This window comes from Mauremys reevesii, linkage group 2 (genome assembly GCF_016161935.1).
Source record: "Mauremys reevesii isolate NIE-2019 linkage group 2, ASM1616193v1, whole genome shotgun sequence".
NCBI lineage: Eukaryota > Metazoa > Chordata > Testudines > Geoemydidae > Mauremys > Mauremys reevesii.
This window is the reverse complement of record NC_052624.1, coordinates 150,086,723-150,110,510: the sequence shown is the minus strand read 5'-3', so window position 1 is coordinate 150,110,510 and position 23,788 is coordinate 150,086,723. Positions and strand designations below refer to the sequence as shown.

General features: G+C 40.2%; 1 protein-coding gene across 3 annotated transcripts in view; it reads right to left on the bottom strand.

Annotated features, from left to right (window-relative positions):
* GFPT1 (glutamine--fructose-6-phosphate transaminase 1) overlaps positions 1 to 23,788 on the bottom strand; it is a 54,354-nt gene that overhangs the window by 12,884 nt on the left and 17,682 nt on the right. For 2 of the 3 annotated variants that reach the window (XM_039527925.1, XM_039527924.1), the window contains exons 2-13: positions 21,857 to 21,964; positions 21,432 to 21,539; positions 16,655 to 16,780; positions 14,537 to 14,595; positions 12,677 to 12,811; positions 11,107 to 11,168; positions 9,766 to 9,845; positions 5,904 to 6,009; positions 4,672 to 4,835; positions 4,158 to 4,253; positions 3,514 to 3,611; positions 1,868 to 1,988 (exon numbers count right to left, since the gene is read on the bottom strand). In XM_039527925.1, coding sequence (XP_039383859.1) covers positions 1,868 to 1,988; positions 3,514 to 3,611; positions 4,158 to 4,253; positions 4,672 to 4,835; positions 5,904 to 6,009; positions 9,766 to 9,845; positions 11,107 to 11,168; positions 12,677 to 12,811; positions 14,537 to 14,595; positions 16,655 to 16,780; positions 21,432 to 21,539; positions 21,857 to 21,964 — 1,263 coding nt within the window. Of the gene's footprint in view, positions 1 to 1,867; positions 1,989 to 3,513; positions 3,612 to 4,157; positions 4,254 to 4,671; positions 4,836 to 5,903; positions 6,010 to 9,601; positions 9,656 to 9,765; positions 9,846 to 11,106; positions 11,169 to 12,676; positions 12,812 to 14,536; positions 14,596 to 16,654; positions 16,781 to 21,431; positions 21,540 to 21,856; positions 21,965 to 23,788 lie in introns of all 3 variants that reach the window. The other variant, XM_039527923.1, reaches the window with a different exon arrangement.

Here is a 23,788-nt window from a genome sequence, read left to right as displayed (position 1 = left end):
TGCTATGAACCAATTCAAAATGATCTACTGCCAAAAAACTCTAAAAGCAAGATGGGGAAGAGGGATACAGTTGGGCCCATAAGACAGCCCTTATTCCTAGTCATATTTGAATACTTATAACCCCCCCTATTCTTTATTACAAAGTTCTGCTGCAATCTGTCAAAACTACATTTTGATGGTTTCCTCTCCCCTAAAAACCATGGTTTTGTATCTACCACCTGTAGAAAACTATGGGGCTGGTCTAAGTGGAGGGGTATGTTGGTCACACAATCTGGCCTGGGTCTGGCTTAAATGACATGCAATTTTAACCTTTTAAAAACAATCTCTCAAAGGCCTAGGGTGTGCACTATATGAGATGGGGCTGGCTCAGTCAATTGTTTACATCAGGGGGAAGAAGAGAGTCAGTTTCTTTGGAGATAAAGTGTGACAATTCTGCAGCTATTTACAACCTCTCAACAACTTGATTCAACTAAGCAGAAAATTGTATTGATGATTCACTTCTACTGCACGCAGAGCTACACCCCAGAGCCAATATTAGAAAGAAAAAATCCCATAATTTTGCCATGTCTTACTAGAATGCGTTGTTAGAGGGAATGCCCCTTGGGGGGGTATTTAACTGTATGTGTACAGTATAAGCTGTATCAAAGAAGTAATAAAAATAAGGTTAAATGAGTAGATCATCATGATGTAGCAATATTCGGAAATCCTTGACTGCATGCTATAATGCTTAGATCACCACCAGACTGAAGAATTTTTAAAAGGCTAAAGCAACAATGCAGGGAGGGGTATTGTGACCTCAACATTTACTTTGATTTTCTAGCATCTGGAGATATTCATCAGTGTTCTGCTCTCATGAGACTGCAAGAATAATGCAGATATCAGAGGAATCCTGTTTATTGGTTATATCCAAATTTTAAGGGGATGCGTGTGCCTGTGGCACACTCTCAAACACGAACCATGTTAGAAACAGATGGCATTGTTCCTGGAGAAAAACAGCAGCTACATGTGTATTCAAAACATGACTGAAAGTTGGAATAGTCAAACTGGCTGAAAGATTAAATTAATCAGCACATGCACCCAGGAAACATACTGCTGAAACAAGTTAGTTATTCAGTACGGTTTTCTGATAGTAAAGATTAAGAATTTATTAATACTTTAAATCGGTCCCTGGTGGCTTTTGTATGTTGATAACAATTTAATTTCATTGCATTTTTTTCTCTAGCGTATAGTGGCGAGAAAGAGAAGGAAAAAAACTATTTTCTTCCAAATATGCCTTTTCATATTAAAGTTCAAGCTAACAGGACACCACGCTAGGGAAGAATCACCTTGCTTTATTGCAAATGCCCTATAATATTAAAAATGTAACCATCTTGTTTCAATGTAGTGTAGCCCATGAAGGATACCATTTATTCTTTAGCCTAAATGTGTGTTTTAGCTTATGCTCCATTCCACTGTGTGATTTGTTATTTTATATATTCTTGTGTAACGATTTCTGTGTTAAATTACATATTTCAAAGGCCACTGGATGAGGCCCCTATAGTTGTTTAAAGGAACAATAAGAAAGCATTTAAAAAGGGAAAATGTATCAGTGTTTAACCGGATATTCCACATCATAAGTTCTATTTTATTAGGCTGGGGAAAAGTTCTCTACAGAAAAGGGTACAAAAATTTTTGCAACAGGACTAGACAAAACACATTAGTACATGTACGGTAAGAATCAATCCTGCACTGGTATGAAGATGGATGAGATAAGCCTTTCCATCTCTATGGGCCAATTTCTACACTGGTGTACACCCCAGGCAATCCTACTCTGACAGCAGGATTTGGTCCTATGGATTTCTCTTTAGTAGTACAGGAGTGACCCTACCTGACTGGCTGATAAAAAAGCAGACGTCATCTCTGAAGACTGGAGTGTTTCTGTCCAAAAAGTCACTGGCTAGTTCAACCATAACAGGCAATTCAGTCAATTCTTCTAGCACTTGACGTGTCTGGTAAAATAGAGATGTCAGGAAGTTACAATGTGTTTAAACACATTTTAACAAAAGAAGCCTTCAAATTGCCAACCACTGGAATATATTACAGCCACAATACCGTTATGCAGGTTAATGAAAATATAACCCAAGACTAGACCTAGATTCAAAATCACACTAGATCAGTAATAAGAAAGGTTACTTATGACCTTGACACTGCAAAAAGATGTATAGGAGCAGATCCACAAACTGGAGTAGAGTACTATTGACAAACACCACACAGCTGCTTATATCAAAAATTGTTTAAAAAGTCGTTATTTTACAAAACCTGTTTCACTGCAACCTGTCCAAAGAGGACGTCTAGACTCCAGCCTGGGCATTCATGAGGAAATAACATTACGGGGGAGGACGACAGCTCAGTGGTTTGAGCACTGGCCTACTAAACCTAGAGTTGCAAGTTCAATCCTTGAGGGGGCCATTTAGGGATCTGGGGCAAAAATCTGTCTGGGGTTGGGCCTGCTTTGAGCAGGGGGTTGGATTAGATGACCTCCAGAGGTCCCTTCCAACCCTGATACTCTATGATTCTATGCTACTGAGAGCAAAACTGAATACCTATTTCAGCCCTTGATGGTCTTCTATAATTATTTGTATTACAAGAGGGGCCTTAGCCATAGACCAGGACTCACTGTACTGTACTCTACAAATCCAGAAGCCACAAACAGCCCCTCAGCATTGGGACCCTTACCCTGGATCATGAAACTAGCCAGATGAGTGTCCGTTTCATTTTCAGGTTCTCAAGAGCTAATTTAATGCAGCTCGGTTTAAGTGTGATTTTTTGTAAATGTACAATCTTCCTTTAAAAAGTTAATTCCTTAGCAAATTTATGGATTATCCTGAATCCCAGGCATGTAGGCTCTCATGCTGCAACTCAACAATGTTTGAATTAGAGCTGTACCTTTGTGCCCCGCGATTATATCATATCTCAGAGGAGCAGGGTTACACATGGTTTGAACTCGGCCCTGAACCTGCAAGTGTTTATGAAATGCTGTGGCATAAAGTAGGACCACTGCATTGTGAATGGCTCTCTCTGACAATGTTCCATCAAAGCCTGCGTAGATTCCAAGGCCTGATGGAACCATTGTGATCATCTAGTCTGACCTATGGCTTGTGTTGTACAGGAGAACATATATAAATAGCAAAGGAGCAAGCCAGATGTGCCCCTCTGACAGCTTTTAACTTTCTGAAGCCTTCTCACTATTATTACATTGTCCCTTTCCTTGCCAATTTTACCATACGATGAGAAGTTTTGTTTTCAGAAGTTTGCTATAGGAATAAAGAAAACTACAGGTAAACTTTTCATAAGCACTTAAGTGCAATTTTCAAAAGTGACTTGAGGACTGGGGTTCCTTAAACACCATTGAAAATCTGGCCCCAGAGTGTGTATTTCTATAGTACAACTGACTGGTCATTAACCTGCTCAGTATTCATAATAGCAGCAGCTAATTCGGCCAAGGTTTGCAAGGAAATAGTGACAACCACTTACCGCAACTCCGGCGTGGTAGCTTGTCCCACAAGCAATCAGGATTAAACGCCGACACCGCTGAATCTCCTTGATGTGATCCTTCAACCCGCCCAGATTCACTGTAACAGATTTGGATGAAAAAGTCACGGTGGCCAAGTGGCTCAAGGACACACATAACAAACTGATCTCCGAGGCCCTTCTGTATATCATCTTATGTTAAAAGAGCTGAAGTGTCTCAGTCTGTTTCTTAGCAGAGAAGGTGCCAACATAGTAGAAGCCATCATATATGGCAAAAGCAGCAAAGAGTCCTGTGGCACCTTATAGACTAACAGACGTATTGGAGCATGAGCTTTCGTGGGTGAATGCCCACTTCGTCGGATGCTCCAATACGTCTGTTAGTCTCTAAGGTGCCACAGGACACTCTGCTGCTTTTACAGATCCAGACTAACACGGCTCCCCTCTGATACTTGACACATATGGCAAGTTTGTCAGCAGAGAATGAACTCTCCTGACACAGCTACGGAAAGCCCCTTCTACGTAATGGCACTTCCTCTTACACAGATATAGGACTTACTTCTCTTGGACCATACATCTACTCTATACCACCCCACCCCAAATTTGGCAGGCGTTAGATTTAAAACTGTAAAAGGATTAATTTAAATTACCAGTGTAGTCATCAAAGTTGACTCTTCCTCTCATTGTGTTAACAACAGATTCTGGTTGCTCAAAAATTTCCTTCTGCATAAATGAACTGAAATTACCTTAAAAAAAAAAAAACACAACACAAACACAATGGAAACTTTGTTATACCATTAATGCAATAAACAGGTGAACACGTGGGAGCAAACATGCTGATTGTCAGAATGGTCAGGAGTGATTTTTCTCACTCCTGTACACGATCGTGTCACAGGAAGGTGCATGATGCTGTTATTTCACCTTTCACCAAAGTATCAGGAATTGGTCACTGCTGGTGATCAGACACCAGACTTGATGGATTCATGGTCTGATCCAAAAGGGCAAGTTTTCGTTTCTCTTGGGGACCAATCTGGGAAACAAGGGATGCTTCTGAATGGGAGAGAGAATCCGCAGCCCTACAGTTTTGGGCTTATTAGACCACTGGTTCCCGATGGCAGGGAATGGCCCCATATTTAAATGGAGGAAATGGTGAAGAACTTTTACCCTTCATGATCTGCTGAAGTTCCATCTGCAGAGTCTGGACTGCACGCCCAGGGTGGTCGCCCGCTGTGCGTTTGATCCGGTGGATAGAAAGACGACCGTCCACCACAGCTGCTACGTCATCGTCTTCAAGGAAAATCACTCTGTTGGTGTGCTCAATGACAGCACTATAAAGAGAAAAGACCAGTTGCCATAGAACAATACAAAGGGGATGGGGGCTAGAGCTGAGTCCATAATCGAATGTGCAATTTATTTAAAGAACTTGCACAGTTCACTTTTTAGTGTGTCATTATTTGATTAATTTAAGGCCCCACTTTTAGAAATCTCTATGAATTCCTAAGGCAAAGTGTGTTATGCAACAGCGTAGTCTAATCACTGCAAGCCGTGCACTGGATTCTATTCCCACCTCCGCTGTTGACTTGGGCCATTTCTACACTGGAAAAATAGGTTTGAAAATACAAGCTTTTATCTGATGTGATTTGAAACACTACTTTGGACAGGGCAAACCATATTTAAATATATCGGCTGGTTATAGTTAACCCTGTTTACCTAGCATAGAAATGGCCTTGGGCAAGTCACTTAATCTCTGTGTAAAAGGGGGATAAGACATGGGTATCCTAAGGCTGTATGCTTAAAGCTCTTCAAAACTCTCAGATGAAAGGAGCTGCAGAAGTCAATTGTGGTCACACTTGCATGCGTTTCTGGAACAAACACTGGTACTTTACTAACATGCTAAAGACCGACGGTTTCACCAAGGATTCAACAAAGTTAGTTTTTTACCATTAGCTTTTACCCTCCAGTAGGGTTAACATAAAAGACTTTTACGGAGATACAGGGAATCAGGCATGCAGTGTCCTTAGAAGAACTGCACAACTCTCCTCATAATTTCTGCGTCTGTCTTTTTAATTTAGGCCACTGTCGTCACAAGATTTCCCTTACTCACCTCTGGAATCATTAACTGATGAACTTGTATTATTACTGTGTCACTGTCCTAGTACAAGTCTTCATTAAGCTGCCTTTCACCCCCCTCCCCAGCATCAGTAAAGAGGGGCCTGCAATTTATGAATGGCAAGTAGGTGACATCTAGTTGATGTCTGTAAGACACTATGAAAGTTGTTACTTTATCAATACTTAGCAAAGGGTGTGTAACAGTTGTAACCCAGGTTACCCATTAGGGCTCTCACTTTAAAGGGCACGTCAACAGTTGTCTTGGAGTCCATGCTGAAGAATCTCACCTCGCATCAGAAGCAAAATAGTACTCCACAGCTTTCTCTTCAACAGGGAAAAGACAGGTGGTGCTGTCGATACGGGAGAGGCTGCAGCTTCCTTTCTTGTCTTTACCTGTAATGTTATACACTGGATTAGCAATCAGTGTCACATACACACTGCAATGTGTCAATCTTGATCATCGTTCCCAACTCACAGTACCAACATGAAGCATTATTTTGAACACTTCACATTTTGGTTGAGATCAAGAGACTACAGTAAATTTAACACTGATGAAAATAGGCTTAGTGAAAGCAATCAGGATTTATTTCTGGGTATCATTATTTGTTCCCATTCTCTAGCCCTTTCTTAGTTTGCTTACATGGCACTGAAAGCTTTTTGGATTGACTTTACTTGACATTAAACATGCTATAGATATGTTCCATACTTGTAGTGTGTCTACAGAGAACTTCAATAAAAGAACTAAACTAGGAAGTCTGTACGATTCTACTCTGAAAAATGACTCAAAAATCATTTCACAAGGTTTCACATTTATTAGATACCAAGAATTTTTCCACTCACTCTGTCCTGCGTACAGGTTTAAACATTTTTCTTTTTTAACAACTGCTGTGCACACTCATCGTGGTGTTTGAGAGGCAAGCGGGACTCTCTCTCTCTACTTTACATCCCCATGTTTAATAAAAACTCTCCACACCAAAAGCAAACTCTCTTTCTCCTGGTCCATTTGCTATTGGCATTTGTACAATGGCCATGGTGTACAAGAGCTCAGTACTGTTTGTGCGAGACCAAAAGTGGAGCAACTGACAAATGAGCTTCTCATAATTTTGGTCCCAGCTTGTAACATTGGCAGCCTGCAGTCTGGGCAATCAGATTTAACAGCTCATAGGAATTATTTCTGTTGGTCCAAGGTGGTGTGATTAACAGCAGTGAGCCGTAGGAGACATTTTTGGGATGTTGGTAGAAATTTTTCCAAAAGCCTAAAATTTCACTGAAAATTCTCTCTAGTATTTCAACATTTTTTAACCTGCTCTAGAAATTTTTTTTCCTTAACTTCAAGAAAATTGTTTACCAGTGAAGACTAAGACTGTAGTATAGTCTGAGAGACGTGGCTAACACCGGTTGCTTAACATTTGAACTTGGACAAAACACTAAACATGCCAGAGAGAGCGACCTTGCATCGGCAGGGGGTGACAAAGAGAAGTCACAGAGGATAGATGGGTTATTCTACAAGTTTCTCTTTTCTATTCTGTCTAAAATTAAAGGATGACAAATTTTAAGTTGACATATAAGGAATACACTCTACAAACCTGATTATTTTACTTGTACTAAAATAGCATAAACTGGGTGACATTTTAATTACAGAACATGTACTTCACTGATTTAAATACCCTCCCCCCACAACAATAGCTAATATTCAGATCAATACAGCTGCAATTTAGTTAAGGTTTCCAAAAACTTTTTTCTAAAATCAAAAATATTGCTTTCATGTTGATACTGAGGAAAAATAAGGAAGTTCCACTAAACCAACAGTTCAGAGCACTTCAGATTTCTAGGTTCCTTTCAGTTTGCAAATCAGAAAACAAAGAACACAACCACCAGAAAAGGCAGAGCAGCGATGGTGCCAGTGGCCATTCTCCAAATAAACCGCGCACCCTTGATTGAAACATGCAGATGGTCTTTCCCCAGGTAGGACATTTCACTGCATCGTCTTTATTATGTCAGCATTGCTTTCCATTGGATTCAATCTTTTCATCATCAGCACTTAAGAAGTTCAGTTTCAGCAAACCAAAGCCAGCTGCATATCATCAGTGGATGTATCACTGATAAGGATTGCCTGGCTGCCACTTATTAGGATCTAACAGCAACACAGCAGCAATTCCTCGCCTTCAGAACACTGACTGCTACTGCCTACTCAGGGCTTGCATCACAGCCCAAAAAAAGGGGGAGATTTTGCAGACAATTGAGGGTGGCGGGGAGAATAAAACAAGCGCTTCAAAATCCCTCGGAGGAAAAACTGCTGAGCATATTTTGATACCATATCAACCTCCACTCTAGCAATTATAAGCATATGCTCGTTTTAAAATGCTAACATAGCACAAATTAATATTAGCTTCTACTTAATACGAGATATTCTCTATGCTTACTTGAGCAAGGCTACATTTGAATGGCTTTCAGAGGCACTTGCAAAGACGGAGTGGCATATGTTAATGTCACTGTCTTTGACTAAAACCACCGTCCATTATAGATAATTCCTAGGGATAATATGAAACCCTATTGCCTCCATAGCTTCAAAACCCCCAAAGACTTCCTAACACTGCCATCTTATTGAGGTCACTCGCTATTCCAAGCATGTGCATCCCATTATGACATACCTACACACAATTACATTCAGCCTTGTGGAGTCAGCACACTGTACTTCTAGGTCTTGCGCTACACCACAAACCTTAGGCTCACCAAATCTGCCTCTCTCAATAGCTCCCAAAAACAGTGCTTTCACCAGAATTTGGTTAGTTCTGGGTTGCTCCCCCCACCCCCTCTATGTTAACTTGAGGCTTTGGGTAAAATTGTCAAAAGTCAAAGACATTTTCAAAGAAACTAAGTCCCATTTCAAGTCAATGGACTTTGGTTTTTAAGTAACTATGTTACTTCTGAACAAGGGAAACAGGCAATTTTTACCCATTAACACTAACTTCCAGGGAAACCTGTTGAACATGTGGCACAACACGTCACCTCTCCTTGGGCTTGTATTAAATATAACGGTAGCCACTGTCTACTCCAATAATCAGTTGTTCCCAGGTTACAAGGGGATGTAGTTAATAAAGGTTATCTGGGTGAGCTATTGGCACAGGAAGAACTTCAACAGCATTGAGGTTCAAATTCTCCACTGGCACAAGCCCACACATTTCAATCACTGAAATGACTGCTTGCAACCACATGCTACTGACAGTGAAGTCCTACTGATTTACACCAGGTGAGTGTCACGCCCCATCCTTTTCCTTTAATAGAGAACTCTCCTAATTTAGCTGAACACTTTGTCAGATCGTAAGTGAAAGGTTATTTTTAAAACAGAAATCAAGGACTTGAGAAAACAGATTATTTATTAACAATCTAATGATTCATTGCAGCTAAAGGCACACCCCAAACTCAAAACACACAAACAGATTTTCGTAAAAGAGTCTGGATACAAGGAGCAAAAGCTGCAATTCGAACCTCGTTTTATCCGTGATGTGCTGTAGATCAGATGAACTATGTTTTGCTCAAAACACAGTTCTGCTTCAGTGACAAGATTTCCCAGCATGAAAGTGGTTTCTAATTCCAATGGGGTTTAATTTCACTGTTTTTACTTTTTTTTTTTTTTTTTTTTAAACTTATTCACTCTTTCGTGCAGTGAATAATGTCGCATGGAATTCATGAAAGAACCTATACCTAAAACATCAGTTAGCTACATTAACGCTCACAATGTACTATGTACATGTTCAGAATCACTAGAACACTGACACTTGGGGAAAAGGGTTTTTTTTTTTTGTATTTATTTGGGGTGTTTATAAAGAAGAAATCCCTATCTTCTGGTTTGTTTCATTTTGCTACATGGAAAGCAATAATCACATACTAAAGAGGCAGTTCTAATTTCCCTTATTTTCAATTCTTTTTCTAAGAAAAAAAAGAGCAGAACTTGTAGTATTAAAGGGATGTCTCAAGTTGGCACCTTTCTCCGCTTCTATGGATATTCCACCAACAGAATGATCCATAGATTGCACAGCTGAAAGTGTAACAAGAAAGAAAAAATAACTTCACACAATCAGTGGAAAATAATAATTTTAAATAGTGTAACAATGTAACTTAAAAGAGAACCAGTCACTTCTAATTTACCTGTTCTGTACAGTATTGGAATGTGGTCAGTGGAGAGCTTGTGTTCACTTCGAACTCCAATCAGCAGGGGGCTTCCTCGTCTGCAAACGAAACATGGAGCTGTAACTAATGATACACCGAGCTTCAACATAGAAACCTTAAACCTGAGGGACTGTTGTTCGACACCAAGGTATCTAAACCAATTAACCTCATCCAGCTTGTTTTATTGAATCTCATTAACCAATTAATTGTGAAGAAAGTGAAGGAGGCTGCAAGATATAGGAAAACATTCTGATCTCAGTTAGTTACACACTAACCTTCCCCAAATGAAAATACAAATTTAGCCTTCACCCTTTCCAGGAACAGAGCTAGACAATGGGATATGAAGGCAAAGGCTAAAAGCAACAAAGACTTAAAACTGAGGCAGATTCCCTAACATGAGCACTGAAATCCTGCACTTGCATGCTCAAGCCAGTGCTTTGAATGGTTATTACCCATTATATGTACCTAATGGCAGATACTAAAATTGAGGTTTTCACAGCTTATTAAGAATTTAGCAACACTTTAGTTAAAATTAATGGGAATAGTGTGGCTAAATCTCTTAGTTGGCTTTTGAAAGTTTAGAGGTCCTATCTATTAAGGCACTCGCATGATACACTTGAAAAGCAAATGAACCCAATTTATTAAAAATAAATAACTAAATAAAAGGGGTGTCCCTCCAAGGCTTTAGGTGCCACTGCCATACATTACAAAAACAAGTCCCCAACCCACAAATCTGACTTCTCTCTCCAAGGCCCACCTCCACAGCAGCCTTCACAAACAGATTTGCCTCGTGGCATGCCCCAAAGGCCAAGAGACCTAGGTTATTTCAGAGCAGTTGTACATGAGTATAAGTGAGATTCTGACCACAAATCTGGCATTGAAGTATTTCTCCAAAAGAGACCTGTTGAAGAGTTTTGTGCTGAGATGGGGGAAAGAGGAGAAAAAAGTATGCAATACAGAAAATTTAGATTCTCACACAGTACAGCAAGAGCATCCTCTATGTAACTCTCCTCTGACTTGTACACAAGCCATCATCAGCAAGAAGGGAAAGGAGTTAATATATGGAGATATACCTATCTCATAGACCTGGAAGGGACCTTGAAAAGTCATCAAGTCCAGCCCCCTGCCTTCTCCAGCAGGACCAAGTACTGATTTTGCCCCAGATCCCTAAGTGGCCCCCTCAAGGATTGAACTCACAACCCTGGGTTTAGCAGGCCAATGCTCAAACCACTGAGCTATCCCTCCCTCCAAAAACATGTTTGCTTTATTGTGCTTAAAAGGGGAATACTGTCTATTGAGAGATACAATAGCAATCTTTACCTGGTGCCAACTGCTTGACCATGGTAATGGACACTTTTAAACACAAGGGCAAAAGCACCTTCCTGGAAAGAAAGGCGAAATATACAAATTATTGTACTACACGTACAGCCACATATTTCAAACACCAGCATGCAACTTTCACCCATAAGAACACTCTTGTTCAACAAAACAACTGCCTGGTGGCACATATTTCATGGTCACTGATTATTTCGGGTGCCTAGTTTTGAAACTGTCCCGCTTAATTCTCTTGTTCTAAGCCAGTTATTTTTAAAAAACAAGACTCCCTGGTTAGGCTTAACTGCCTACCACTATAAAAGCTCTTACACCAATTCAGAATTTGGTGAGCTGACGTACTACACCTGCGTCTGTTCGCAAAATTGTTTGCCACTTGGAACATATACCATGGAAAATCTGTGCATGGCCTCGGGCTGCTGCCATTTTCCTGGCATTCCATGGTTATTAACGTTAATTGTCTCCAGAACAAAATAGCATCAGGAGGAAGTAAACTACTGTTTTTATGCACAGGACTGTGCATAATATTAATAAAAAAAACCTCAGGTAAACATACATGCTTTTCAAGAAAGTTTCCACAAGAGGTCAGCATTTCTTCCATTACTGGAGTTTTACAACCAACCACCCTTAGGTCCAGATTCAGCAAAGGAAACACAGGCTTAACTTTAAGTATGCCCTAATGACGTCAATGGGACTCAAGCACAAGCTTAAATCCTGTCCTAAACAGGGATGCTCTCCTAGGACAGGGCTTTAGATTGTGACTTAGTGAAGAAATATATGTACTACTGCAAACACACACACTGTGGAGAGCCCTTTTGCTACCAATAATCTTGTGCCTTTTTTTTTTTCCCTTTTAAACCCCACACAATCCATACTTGAACTGTGGAACTCATTGCCACAATATCTCATGTCTATAGCCACGTCTATACGAGAAGTGCTTTATCAGGACAGGAATACTGGCATACTATACCAGCTAAGTACTGCTAGTAAGGACCCAGCCATACAAGCAAAGTTGTGCTTTGTACCAGTATAGTAAAACCATCCCTGCAAGTGCAACCATCTTTCCTGATAAAAGCATAGTTTTGCTGACATAGCTGCACCTCCACATTAGAGGCTTCTGCTGGCACAGCTAAGTTGGGCAGGGATCATACCTTGTCCCACTCCTGACTGACAAAGCTATGCCAGCAAAAGTTTACAACGTAGATCTGGCCTACAAGCTTAGCAGGATTAAACATTTATATGAACAATATCCATAGTTGCAGTAGATAAGAATATAAATTCTTGCGCTTCACAACATAAACCAAACACTGATTGCCTGGAAGAAACATCTCCGCACAGGTTATTCTTTAATTGTCCATTATGGGATTTCTTGCACTACTCACTGAAGAATATGGAATACAGACAGCCTAGTCAGCTGAGTATTGCAATTCCAGGGTTCCGACTTTCAAATATTTTAGCATAGCTTTTATTTTCATGTGAGACACCACCAGAAACATTGCCTCTGGGTCTAAAAAAAAAGTTTTAATCAACCAGTTTTTAAAATTAATTAATATATTACCAGTTGCTGGATAACCCTCTCCACCAAGGTAGTGAAGCTAATGTCGTCACTTTCGCGGTTGTCGTACATGTACTTGACAAGCTTGGCAATGGTTTCTGTGTCGGTCTCAGACTCAAAATCATACCCTTTGCTTTCCTGAAAGCAAACCAAAAAACCCCAGGTTGTTATTATTGTTCATTATTTGTAATGTCTAGAAGCGCTAGACCAGAATCCTATTGTGTTGCGCACTGTACAAACTCAGGAGAGATGGTCCCTGCCCCCAAAGAGCTCACAATCTAAGTGTAAAACAAGAGAAAAACATTGATACTGACAGATAGAGTACAAGGAAATAATGAGACAACAGTGGTCAGCCTGATACGCAGCGGGTCTCAGCACACCAGCACCTTAACCGCTGTCAAGTTTTCTGTAGGCATCATGGAGGGTTTTGAAGGAGGACATGGCGGTAGCTTTGCAGATGTTTACAAGGAGCTCCTTTTAAGCACAAAGGTGCTAGTTTGAAAATGTAACAAGTGGATGATGGAGGCTAGAATCATGGGCCGATCGGAGGTGGGAGTCGATAGTGAATGAAAGAGGATAGTTGGATGGAGCTAAGCAGTGAAGGGCCGTGGAAGTGAAGACAATTAGCTTATGTCTGATGAGATGGAGAAAGGGGAAGCAGTAGAGGGATGACCTGGTCAAAGTGACAGGCTAGAAGAATTATCTTGGCGGCAGCAGCAGCAGCATTCTGAATGGATAGGAGCAGATTCTGAATGGATATTTGTCAAGGCTAGAGACAAAAATGTAGTAAATCAAGACACGAGATGACGACATTAGACACTTTGGTGGGAACAGATTCAGTGGAGCACAAGGGGCAGAAACAGGACTGGAGAAGAACTCTAGACAGTGATTTTACACAGCAAATTCAATGATCTTAGAGATGAAAGGGAGAGGCAGAGATGGGGAAGTGGCTGGAGATGCAGATGGGCTCAAGGTTTTTTGTTGTTAAGATGGGGAGACTGAAGCGTGCTTGTATTGTGACGGGTAGGAGACAGAGCAGAGTGAGAAATTAAAGGAAAGAGTAAGGGATGGAATCAGAGTGGATGCAAGGGAGATCTGCAGATGAGATGTGATGGGGCTGTTCACTGTTAATGTAGACAACAGAGGAGAGTCTTGCAGGACACACAAAAACGGTAACTGCATAGACTGCCCCTATTTAAGAAGCTCACTAAGTAAGGAAAAACAAATCAGACAAAAATTCATAAGTCTTATCAACCAATCTCGTGCACAACAAATATCTCCACAACAGTCTAATTTCTTGTATAATCTGTCTCACGCTACCCATAAATCAGGGTGCTCTAGATGTATGAAACTGGGTACAGGGAATGAGGAAGCAACTCTGCCAATAGCAAAGATCAAAGGATTATGGAGTCCTGTTAGCAGAATGGTCAGTTTGCAATGCAATTTCTATTACCCTCCAAAAGGCCAGAGCATCAGAACAGATCCTTCATCCTGAAAGAGAAGATTCCCAACCTCATACACATGAGGTATGATCAGTTCATGAGACTGGAGGGGCAATTTCCATCCCTTCAATTTCTACTCTCCACCCACAAACCAGATCAAAGCATGGGCAGCCATATGAGCTGAGTTTATAGCCACCTGAGATAATCCCATGGTCACCATGAAAGCCATGAAGTCTTCAGCTGTCTCAGAAGAATCTCCAGCTTCGTATGTTAAAATCACTGGGCACTATTACCACCTGTGGTTTCCACACCACAGTAGCAAGAAATTGAGGCAACTAATCAAGGACTTTGAGATTTAACCAGCACTAGGTGCCATTATAACTTTATCCCAGAGCTTAGACACACAGCTAGTTTTACTCACCAAAAATTTTCTCAGATCTTTGTAGTTGGTTATAATGCCATTGTGGATAACAATAAATTCTAGAGAATTAAAAAAAAAAAGTGTTAATTCTAAAAGATGTGTGAATATTTTACATACCTTACACACCATATGAAGCATTTTATTCTAATAAGCATATTTACACAGTAGTAGAAGCATCAAAATAGTGAACGGCTTCTATAATTCACTGCAATTACCCTGCACAGATTGCTCTCTGTTAGCAAGGACTGTTCTAAGCTGTATGCATTAATACCATCTAGAACACTGGCTCTCAAACATTTTTACTGGTGACCCCTTTCACACAGTAAGTCTCTGTGTGCGACCTCCCCCCAACCCCCCTTATCAACCCCCAGTTTGAGAACTGCTGATCTCGGACTTATGCGATGCCTTTCCATCAATAAATCTCATTGTGCATTACAAAGATGGAGAACTTAAGGTACAGAAACATTAAGTGCCTTGCTCATAGGCCTGTGTTAGAAGTAGACCATTGAATAACCTGTTGAGAGCCAATATTTCAAAGAAAACTCACCGATCTGTCATCTTTTGAGGGTGGTTTATTTAACTTTCATGGAATTGTTAAAAATGTATTTAATGCATCCAGCTGCCATGATGATATGCCGTGTATTAGTAAATACCAATTCCCATGACAATGTTTTCTTAGTATCATTGCATGCAATACAGAATAGAGATAATTCTCCTAATGTAAAAGACGAGAATCTAGGCCAGCCTTCGTGTGTGCCATTACCCTAAATTACTATACATGTTAATCACATCAGGTCTTAGTGCTGAGGACATTAAACATGCACAAACCATTTTCCAAGTCAATGGTTGTATTATTTCCATTTCATGCATTCAGAATCACAACACATTTGAAGGAGTGGACAAAGTAGTTTTGCAGAAGTTTTGTAACCGGAAGATTACTGAATATATTTATTATATGCTTGTAACATTTTTATGTGCAGTGCTCAGCTAAACAATATACAATTAGCGATAATCCTTTTCTATACAAGCTATTATTGTATCTCAGTTGGTTGGTTGGTTTTATTTTACAATACAAAAATCAGATGGTTAGAGCCAAAATTGGTTCTATTTCAAAATCATCAGAAACTGGTGGGTAATGTCTCCTGGAATTCTAAATATCTCGGGCTTGTTTTTTAATCCATATCAGTTTTCACTGAACCACCGTTTGACAACGCTTAAATCACCCGGGATGAGCTTAACAGGGATGGAGGATGGTCTTGTGTTTAACACACAGGACAGAGAACAGGAGACCTGGGTTCTATTCCCAGCTCTGTCACTGGCCTGCCAGGTGACCTTGGGCAAGTCACCTCTCGTGCCTCAGTTTCCCCACCTGTACAGTGGGGATACTTTGTCAAGTGCTTTGAGATCTTGGAATGGAAAGTTCTGTAAGAGGTAAATATTGTTATTACCCAGCTCTGCCACAAATCATCATCTGTAAGTGAGAATGCTAACGATTATAGGTTCACCACAGTTCATAAAGTATTTTTGAGATTTGAGCTGCTGCATAGATAAGAGCCAAGCTGCCTTCTGCAGCAATACAAAGGACAAAGCAACCTTTACCAAATGACGGCCAAGAGAGAGAAATAAAGAAAGAAAATTACATTATAAAAGAAACCCGTTTGTTAGCAACATCCCATTTATTATGATGGTTGGGAAAATACCTGTACAGAGATTACTGTAGGCCTTGAGATCTTACTTTTTCAGTCAGTATTGATTTACTGAAGTCCCGAGGCACTATCACAATGCAAATTTTAATACGACTGCCTCTTACTGTAAGTGATTCATCATCAAAAAATAGTTTGGTGCTGTTCTCATTGAAGTCAATGACGCAACTCTGGTGGCATTCAAAAGGAGCAAGATTAGGATCATGGCTTGAAACAGAATAATGATTCCTACACCCTGCCTCCAAGCACGTGCTCTCACAGAGGCATAGGCAGCACTGCACCAATGGAGTTTTAGTATGAAGTACTGAATTAAGTGGCAATTTGCAAGAGCATATTCATCGCTCTGAATTCCTAACAGCCATTATTCTCCCCATTCACACAAACAAATACTTGCCCATGCAGTGCAGGGTCTTACCATTATTTTTATCTGAGCGCTGTGGGTGGCTATTGACAGGACTGGGCTCACCATGGGTAGCCCATCGGGTATGTGCGATGCCAAGATGTACATCAAACTCGATGTCCAGGTCCATATCCTGTTGTTCTGCAGACGGAAGTGTAAAAATGTTACATTATCAGGACCTGATCCAATTCACATTGAAAGCAACATAAGAGATGGGTCAGGCTTTCAGAGCGTAACAGGCAATGCAGTAAGTTACATGGAGACTGAAATATTCAAGTAAAAATATAATCAGAAAACTATTATCACAAAGCAAGCAAAACGTCAGGTATACAGTTATTGGCAGTCAAGACCATGTCACGGCCCAAGCCAATAAAGTGATGATTTCTCACGTGATGAAGGATCTTTCCACGTGAGATTCACAGGCTCAGGCTGTGAACCCTTTCCTCTGAGCCACATTACTGATTAGTACCACTGACTCATGTGTAAAGGTTTGCAATATCAAAGAGCAAATGTTTAATTTAAACTGCCGATCTTTTAATAAATTTACCAACATGATTTTCTTCTAGGCTCTCCACTCACACAAAAATTGGAGCATTCTGAGTACTGCCTGTTAATGCCAAAGCAGTTTGTGGGCAGGTGTGAATATTCTCTAAGCTCTTCTTCGGGCAAAAAGTATCCCAACACCAGAGCATTTCCAACAAGTTCACAAAATCATTTCAGTTTTTCAGCAAAAACATCTTTGTCTCAGGAGTTCACTTGTTTTGCCACATTGAGTCCTCAATAAGAAGCAATTAGACAACATCACTTGTTTATACTGTATATATTTTCTCCTGAGAACATTTTCAACTCTGATAATCTTTTCTCCTGCACATTGAGGAAATAGCTATGAATTTTACTTGTGTAGCTTTCGCATGCTTTTATTAACCAATAAGCCAATGGGAACATGATTGTGCATCAATCGGTGAGTCTTACAAAACTAGGACCATAATTCTCAAACGTACACTTCATGAGCGATTAAGAAGCTTATAGCACTTGTTAGTAAAGAATAAACCTGTTATGTTGGACAATCATTTACTCAGTGTTCTTCTCAATTGTCTGTTTCCAGCCTATCAAGCCTTCTTTAGAAATCTTTAGTGAGAAGAGGGTGGGAACCGGTAAACTGAGTAAAAGCTCACATACCAAGTAGTGAATTATTGTACAATATAGCAATTGGCAGCATGTTTCAACTATGCCTTCCATTCTCCAAGTATTTCGGTGACACGCCTGTCAGAGAACTCACATGACAAACCCGTCTATCCCCCCCAGCTCAACCCCTTCCAACTTACTATATGGCCTTCAGTTTATTTCACATACCTATAAAGATACATTAACCAAATGGTTCATATGGCTGTTTTGTAAGTCTCACTCATCTGGCGATTCCATTGCTTTTTATTCTCAAAAAGAAAATAACCTTTAACAAGTCACCCAATTTTATTTTCATCCCTTGTGTTGGCCCATCATCTCTGATGCTATTGAAATATTATCTCTGCCTGACCAAGCATAATCACCTTACACAATATTAAATTAGAATCCCCAACAGTAACAATTTAGTGCCTGGAAAGTATCAAATTAATCTCCTCTTGGTAGACGTTCATCCTCTTGTTCAGAGATTACCTTTTCTGTTTTTCTTAATAGCTTTTCATAGACCATAATATAGTTTTATAAATTGTTTTTAGTTTTCTAAATTGATTTTACCACAAGTGCTTAAATCTTACCATTATTCCAGTGTCTTTCTTTTTTACTGAATATATACAGTATAACCTTGTTTATTCAGACTTTGGACTTAGCTGAATTAAGGTCAGGTCCACGCATTTCATTTGGATCAATGAGGTTTTACTATAGACTTGAGTTTATCTTAGTAATGGTAAAATTACATTAAAAGGCTACAGAATCAGTTTCTCGTAAGTTTCATATATGAGACTCCTTTAAGTTAAATAAATATGCTGTAACTGAAGTTACTAACACCTGAAAAATCAGGATATTAACTAGAAACAGACAACCATCAACTATGGTGGCAGATACCTGCAAGTTCATGCAGTGCTTACCCATACTTTACAGAAAACAATTGTTTGCAGTTTTGTTTCCTACAGAGATTTGACTAATTTAAAATCTGAATCTATCCAGGACATAAAAAGGTTTAGAAATAGAAAGCAGAATACCTCACTTCCTGGTCTCTCATCAATTTGACAGTTCCACTTATAAGTATATTAGTATTTTTTCTAAGCCAATTCCTTAGCTCATCTACTGCGCACCTCAAGATGAAACTAGGGTTTGCACTATAAGATATTTAGGTTATTCAGAAATGCAAAGTCAATTTATTAAGGCTAAATTCAAAATGTCCTAATGGATGATTTTTTCATGCTTGCAGGGGAGGAGGGAGTTCATTTTTTAGAACTGAAATAAAATATATCCATATATAGATGGATTCTTATTAATGTTGTAATATTACTTTCACTATTCTGCTTTATTTGGATGAGAAACCAATGCACAGTCAATTCCCTTTCTAAAAGGTTGCTCCTTATTTTGAGAACTTCATTTCAAATTTAACAAAATAAATGGGCCCCGATCCAGCAAACATTTACAAGCATGAGAATCCTAGTGAATTAAATGGGACTACTCTTTGGTGTGAAGTAAGGCTGGCGATTAATTGCAGTTAACTCACGCGATTAATTCAAAAATATTAACTGGGATTAACTGCAGTTTTATTCACACTGTTAAACAATAGAATACCAATTGAAATGTATTAAATATTTTGGATGTTTTTCTACATTTTCAAATATATTGATTTCAATCACAACACAAAATACAAAGTATACAGTATTCACTTTATATTATTTTTATTACAAATATTTGCACTGTAAAAATGATAAAAGAAATAGTATTTTCCAATTCTCCTCATACAAGTATCGTAGTGCACTCTCTTTATCATGAAAGTGCAACTTACAAATGTAGATTTTTTTTTGTTACATAACTGCACTCAAAAACAAAACAATGTAAAACTTTAGAGACTACAAATCCACTCAGTCCTACTTCTTTTAAAGCCAATCACTAAGAGAAACAAGTTTGTTTACATTTACAGGAGACAATGCTGCCCACTTCTTATTTACATCACCTGAAACTGAGAACAGATGTTCGCCTGGCACTTTTGTAGCCGGCATTGCAAGGTATTTACGTGCCAGATATGCTAAACATTCGTATGCCCCTTCATGCTTTGGCCACCATTCCAGAAGACATGCTTCCATGCTGATGACGCTTACTAAAAAAATAATGTGTTAATTAAATTTGTGACTGAACTCCTTTGGGGGAGAATTGTATGTCTCCTGCTCCTGTGTTTTACCCACATTCTGCCATATATTTCATGTTATAGCAGTCTCGGATGATGACCCAGCACATGTTCATTTTAAGAATACTTTCACTGTAGATTTCACAAAATGCAAAGAAGGTACCAATGTGAGATTTCTAAAGATAGCTACAGCACTCAACCCAAGGTTTAAGAATCTGAAGTGCCTTCCAAGATCTGAGAGGGACGAGGTGTGGAGCATACTTTCAGAAGTCTTAATAGAGCAACACTCTGAAGCAGAAACCACAGAATCCGAACCACCAAAAAAGAAAATCAACCTTCTGCTTGTGGCATCTGACTCAGATGATGAAAATGAACATGCGTTGGTCTGCACTGCTTTGGATCGTTATTGAGCAGAGCCCATCATCAGCATGGACGCATCCTCTGGAATGGGGCTTGAAGCATAAGGGACATATGAATCTTTAGCGCATCTCGCACGTAAATATCTTGCAACGCCAGTGACAACACTGCCATGACGACACCTTTTCTCACTTTCAGGTGACGTTGTAAACAAGAAGCAGGCAGCATTATCTCCTGTAAATATAAACAAACTTGTTTGTCTGAGCGATTGGCTTTAAAAGAAGTACGACTGAGTGGACTTGTAGGCTCTAAAGTTTTACATTGTTTTATTTTTGAATGCAGATTTTTTGTACATAATTCTACATTTGTAAATTCAACTTTCATGATAAAGAGATTTGACACAGTACTTGTATTAAGTGAATTGAAAAATACTATTTATTTTACAGTGCAAATATTTATTAAAAAAATAAATATAAGGTGAGCACTGTACACTTTGTATTCTGTGTTGTAATTGAAATCAAAATATTTGAAAATGTGGAAAACATCCAAAAATATTTATATAAATAGTAGTCTATTATTGTTTAATTGCGCGATTAATTTGTTTAATCGCTTGACAGCCCTAGTGTGAAGTTAAGCATGTGCTTAAGTACTTTGCTGGATTTGGGCCTTAAACTGTACTGATCTGAAAATTTCCACTTAATAAATACAACACAGAGATTAACTCAATATAATCAGTCAAATTTGTGAATTTCAGATAGTATGATGAACAAACCCTTAAGAATATTTAAACTCCCTTGCCCTAGAAAAAACCCAAGATGTTTATTAATACTTTTCAGTTACATCTTCCACTAGTAAAGACATTTTTCTCCCATGTAAAACAGTACTGTACCATTGTGCATATAGCGGCATACCAACAGATAGCTGATGATTTTACTAGGACTCAACTTGACAGATCAAAGACTTCCTTGTTCAGAAGTTGTGTCCCCTAAACAATACTAAGGACAGGATACATACGATACATAATATCTCAATATACATCAGACTGAGGTTAAAGGGTACTTAACATGCAAAGAATCTCAAGATATTTTTGGAAAGGGGAAGTGTAATACATACTGTTAATCTCTTCATCCAGAGCCTTCACTTTCCCCTTCTTTTTGATTAATTGGATTTTGCCGGCATTAGCCTCCCAGTCTTTGTCATTTCCTCCATCGATTCCCACACCTAACAGTTTCCCGCAAAAAACAAACAAATTGTGACGCACAGAAATTTATGTTGCACCATCTGTGTTTCATATATAATTAAAAGGCACGCTCAAATCCCTGAATGAAAGGCATTGAGAATATTTTTATGTAAATCTACAATTACTACTCAGAAAACTTTTTATGTATTCTGGTGCAACAATGTTTTAATTTCCCGAAAACAGGAGGGCAGCGGAAAGCAGAGACTTATTTGTGACCAGCTGCCTAACAAGCATACCAGTAAAATGGCAATTTACAATATAAAGAGAAAAATAATTGGTACTTTATCGAATGACCTACCTGCAGAATCATATCCTCTGTACTCCAATCTCTGAAGCCCTTTGATAAGGGTCTCCAGGATCTCCCGTCTGGTCCGGGGAACATGGTAGTTTAGGTAAGCAAAGATGCCTAGAGAAAAGAAAGGTATATTCTAAGAGTGGGCCATTTAACTTGATGACAAAGCACCAAATGACAGAACGTTGTGTTGGATTTCGACAGGCACAAAGCATAAGGTGCAAGATCTGCCATGCTGAAGTTAACCCTTGCCATTGTGCGTTACAATTCTCTGGCAGGAAAGTACCATTAAATTCTTATCCTTTCCACACCTATTCTAAGTTCTCTGAGGGCAGGGACAGTGTTTACATTTGGGAAGCCAAAACTAAAGCATCAGCCCCACTATTTACATGGCACTAAAACCAACTGAACAAAGTAGTCAACCAATAGAGAGAAGCTTGGTAGATCTGGGGATTGAACTTTAACATGAGCTGGACTTTGACTATGGAACTCACTGCCCCAAGACAGAACAACCACTGAACTATTTTCAAACTAAAGTTCAGATTCAGGAAACTGCTTAAGCAAATGCTTAATTTAAGTACCTACTTAAGCACTGTCCTGAATAGGATTATTTTCCTGAACTGAGACCCACATGCAGAACTTATTTCTTCAACACAGCTTCCCCTCAATGAGTTGTGCACACAGACAGATAGGCAACACACCCATTGACTCGTACACGCTAAAATCCTTATAAATGAATCAAGCTATTTCCCCTTTAGGCTGGGAAGGAAGAGTGATAAATTGTTATTTCTATTTTTAAACACTTGGTAAGCACTCGGATACTATGGTGATGGAGGCATGTAAGTACTTAGCTCTATAATGAAAATTTAATTATCTGGATCTTTTTCAGAAAGATTCCATTTGCTACTGTGATAAAGCAGCAACACAGGACATTTATTGGGATGAAGATCATTTGTACTAGAAACTATTCCTTCACCTTGCCCTAAGATTTTAGCAAAGAAAAGACATCAGTGAGTATAAAAGTACAAGTAGTTTGTAAATTTAAAACATACAGTGAGCTGGAGCCGGTTCCCACAGGTTCTCAAGAACCGGTTGCTAAAATTAGACCTCCGTGGAGAACCGGTTGTTAAAGGGGCAGGGGGTGGGCAAAGAACTCCGGTCCATGGGCCGGACCATCCTGTTGCTCCCAGGATTCCCAGCTGGGGAGGCTGAGGCTCCCCGGCCCCTCCCCTGCTTCTCCCCACCTGCAGCGTGGCCAGCCGCCGGCACCAGCTGGGCAGCTCAGCTGAGCTCGGGAGTCACCCTGTTGCCGCTTTTTGAGCGGCCCAGCAAGGTGGTGGGGGGCTGCTGCAAGCTCCAGGGCTGGCAAGAGGGGAGGAGAGGGGGCAAGTGGGGCAATTGGCCTGGGCCCCGCAGGGGCCCCCTGCCCCATGAGGATGTCTCCCCCGGGCTCTCCTCCACCCCACAGAGCCGCAGCATGGGGCTGCCGGCAAGGTAAGGGGGCAGCGAGTTCTGGGGCCGCGGGGGGGGGGGGGGGGCAAGTGGGGCAATTTGCCCCTGGCTCCACGAGGATGTCTCCTCCCCCCCCCCCCCCTCAGAGCTGCAGCATGGCCAGCAGCTGGGCAGCTCAGCTGAGCTCCTGAGTCGCCCTGCTGCTTTGAGCTGCCTGCAAGGTAAGGGGGGGGGGGGGGCCCTGCAAGCTCCAGGGCTGCGGGGGTGCGAGGGCAAGTGGAGCAATTTGCCCCAGGCTCTACAGGGGCCCCCGGCCCCATGAGTATGTCTCCCCCCGCCCCACCCCAACCCCTCCCCTTAAATCAGAACTTTTTATAGGGAACCGGTTGTTAAGATTTTGGCAGCTCATCACTGCCTATACCCCTACACAGCATAAACTTCCAAACATGACTAGTGATTTTGAGTTCCCAACATGAGACACCTTAG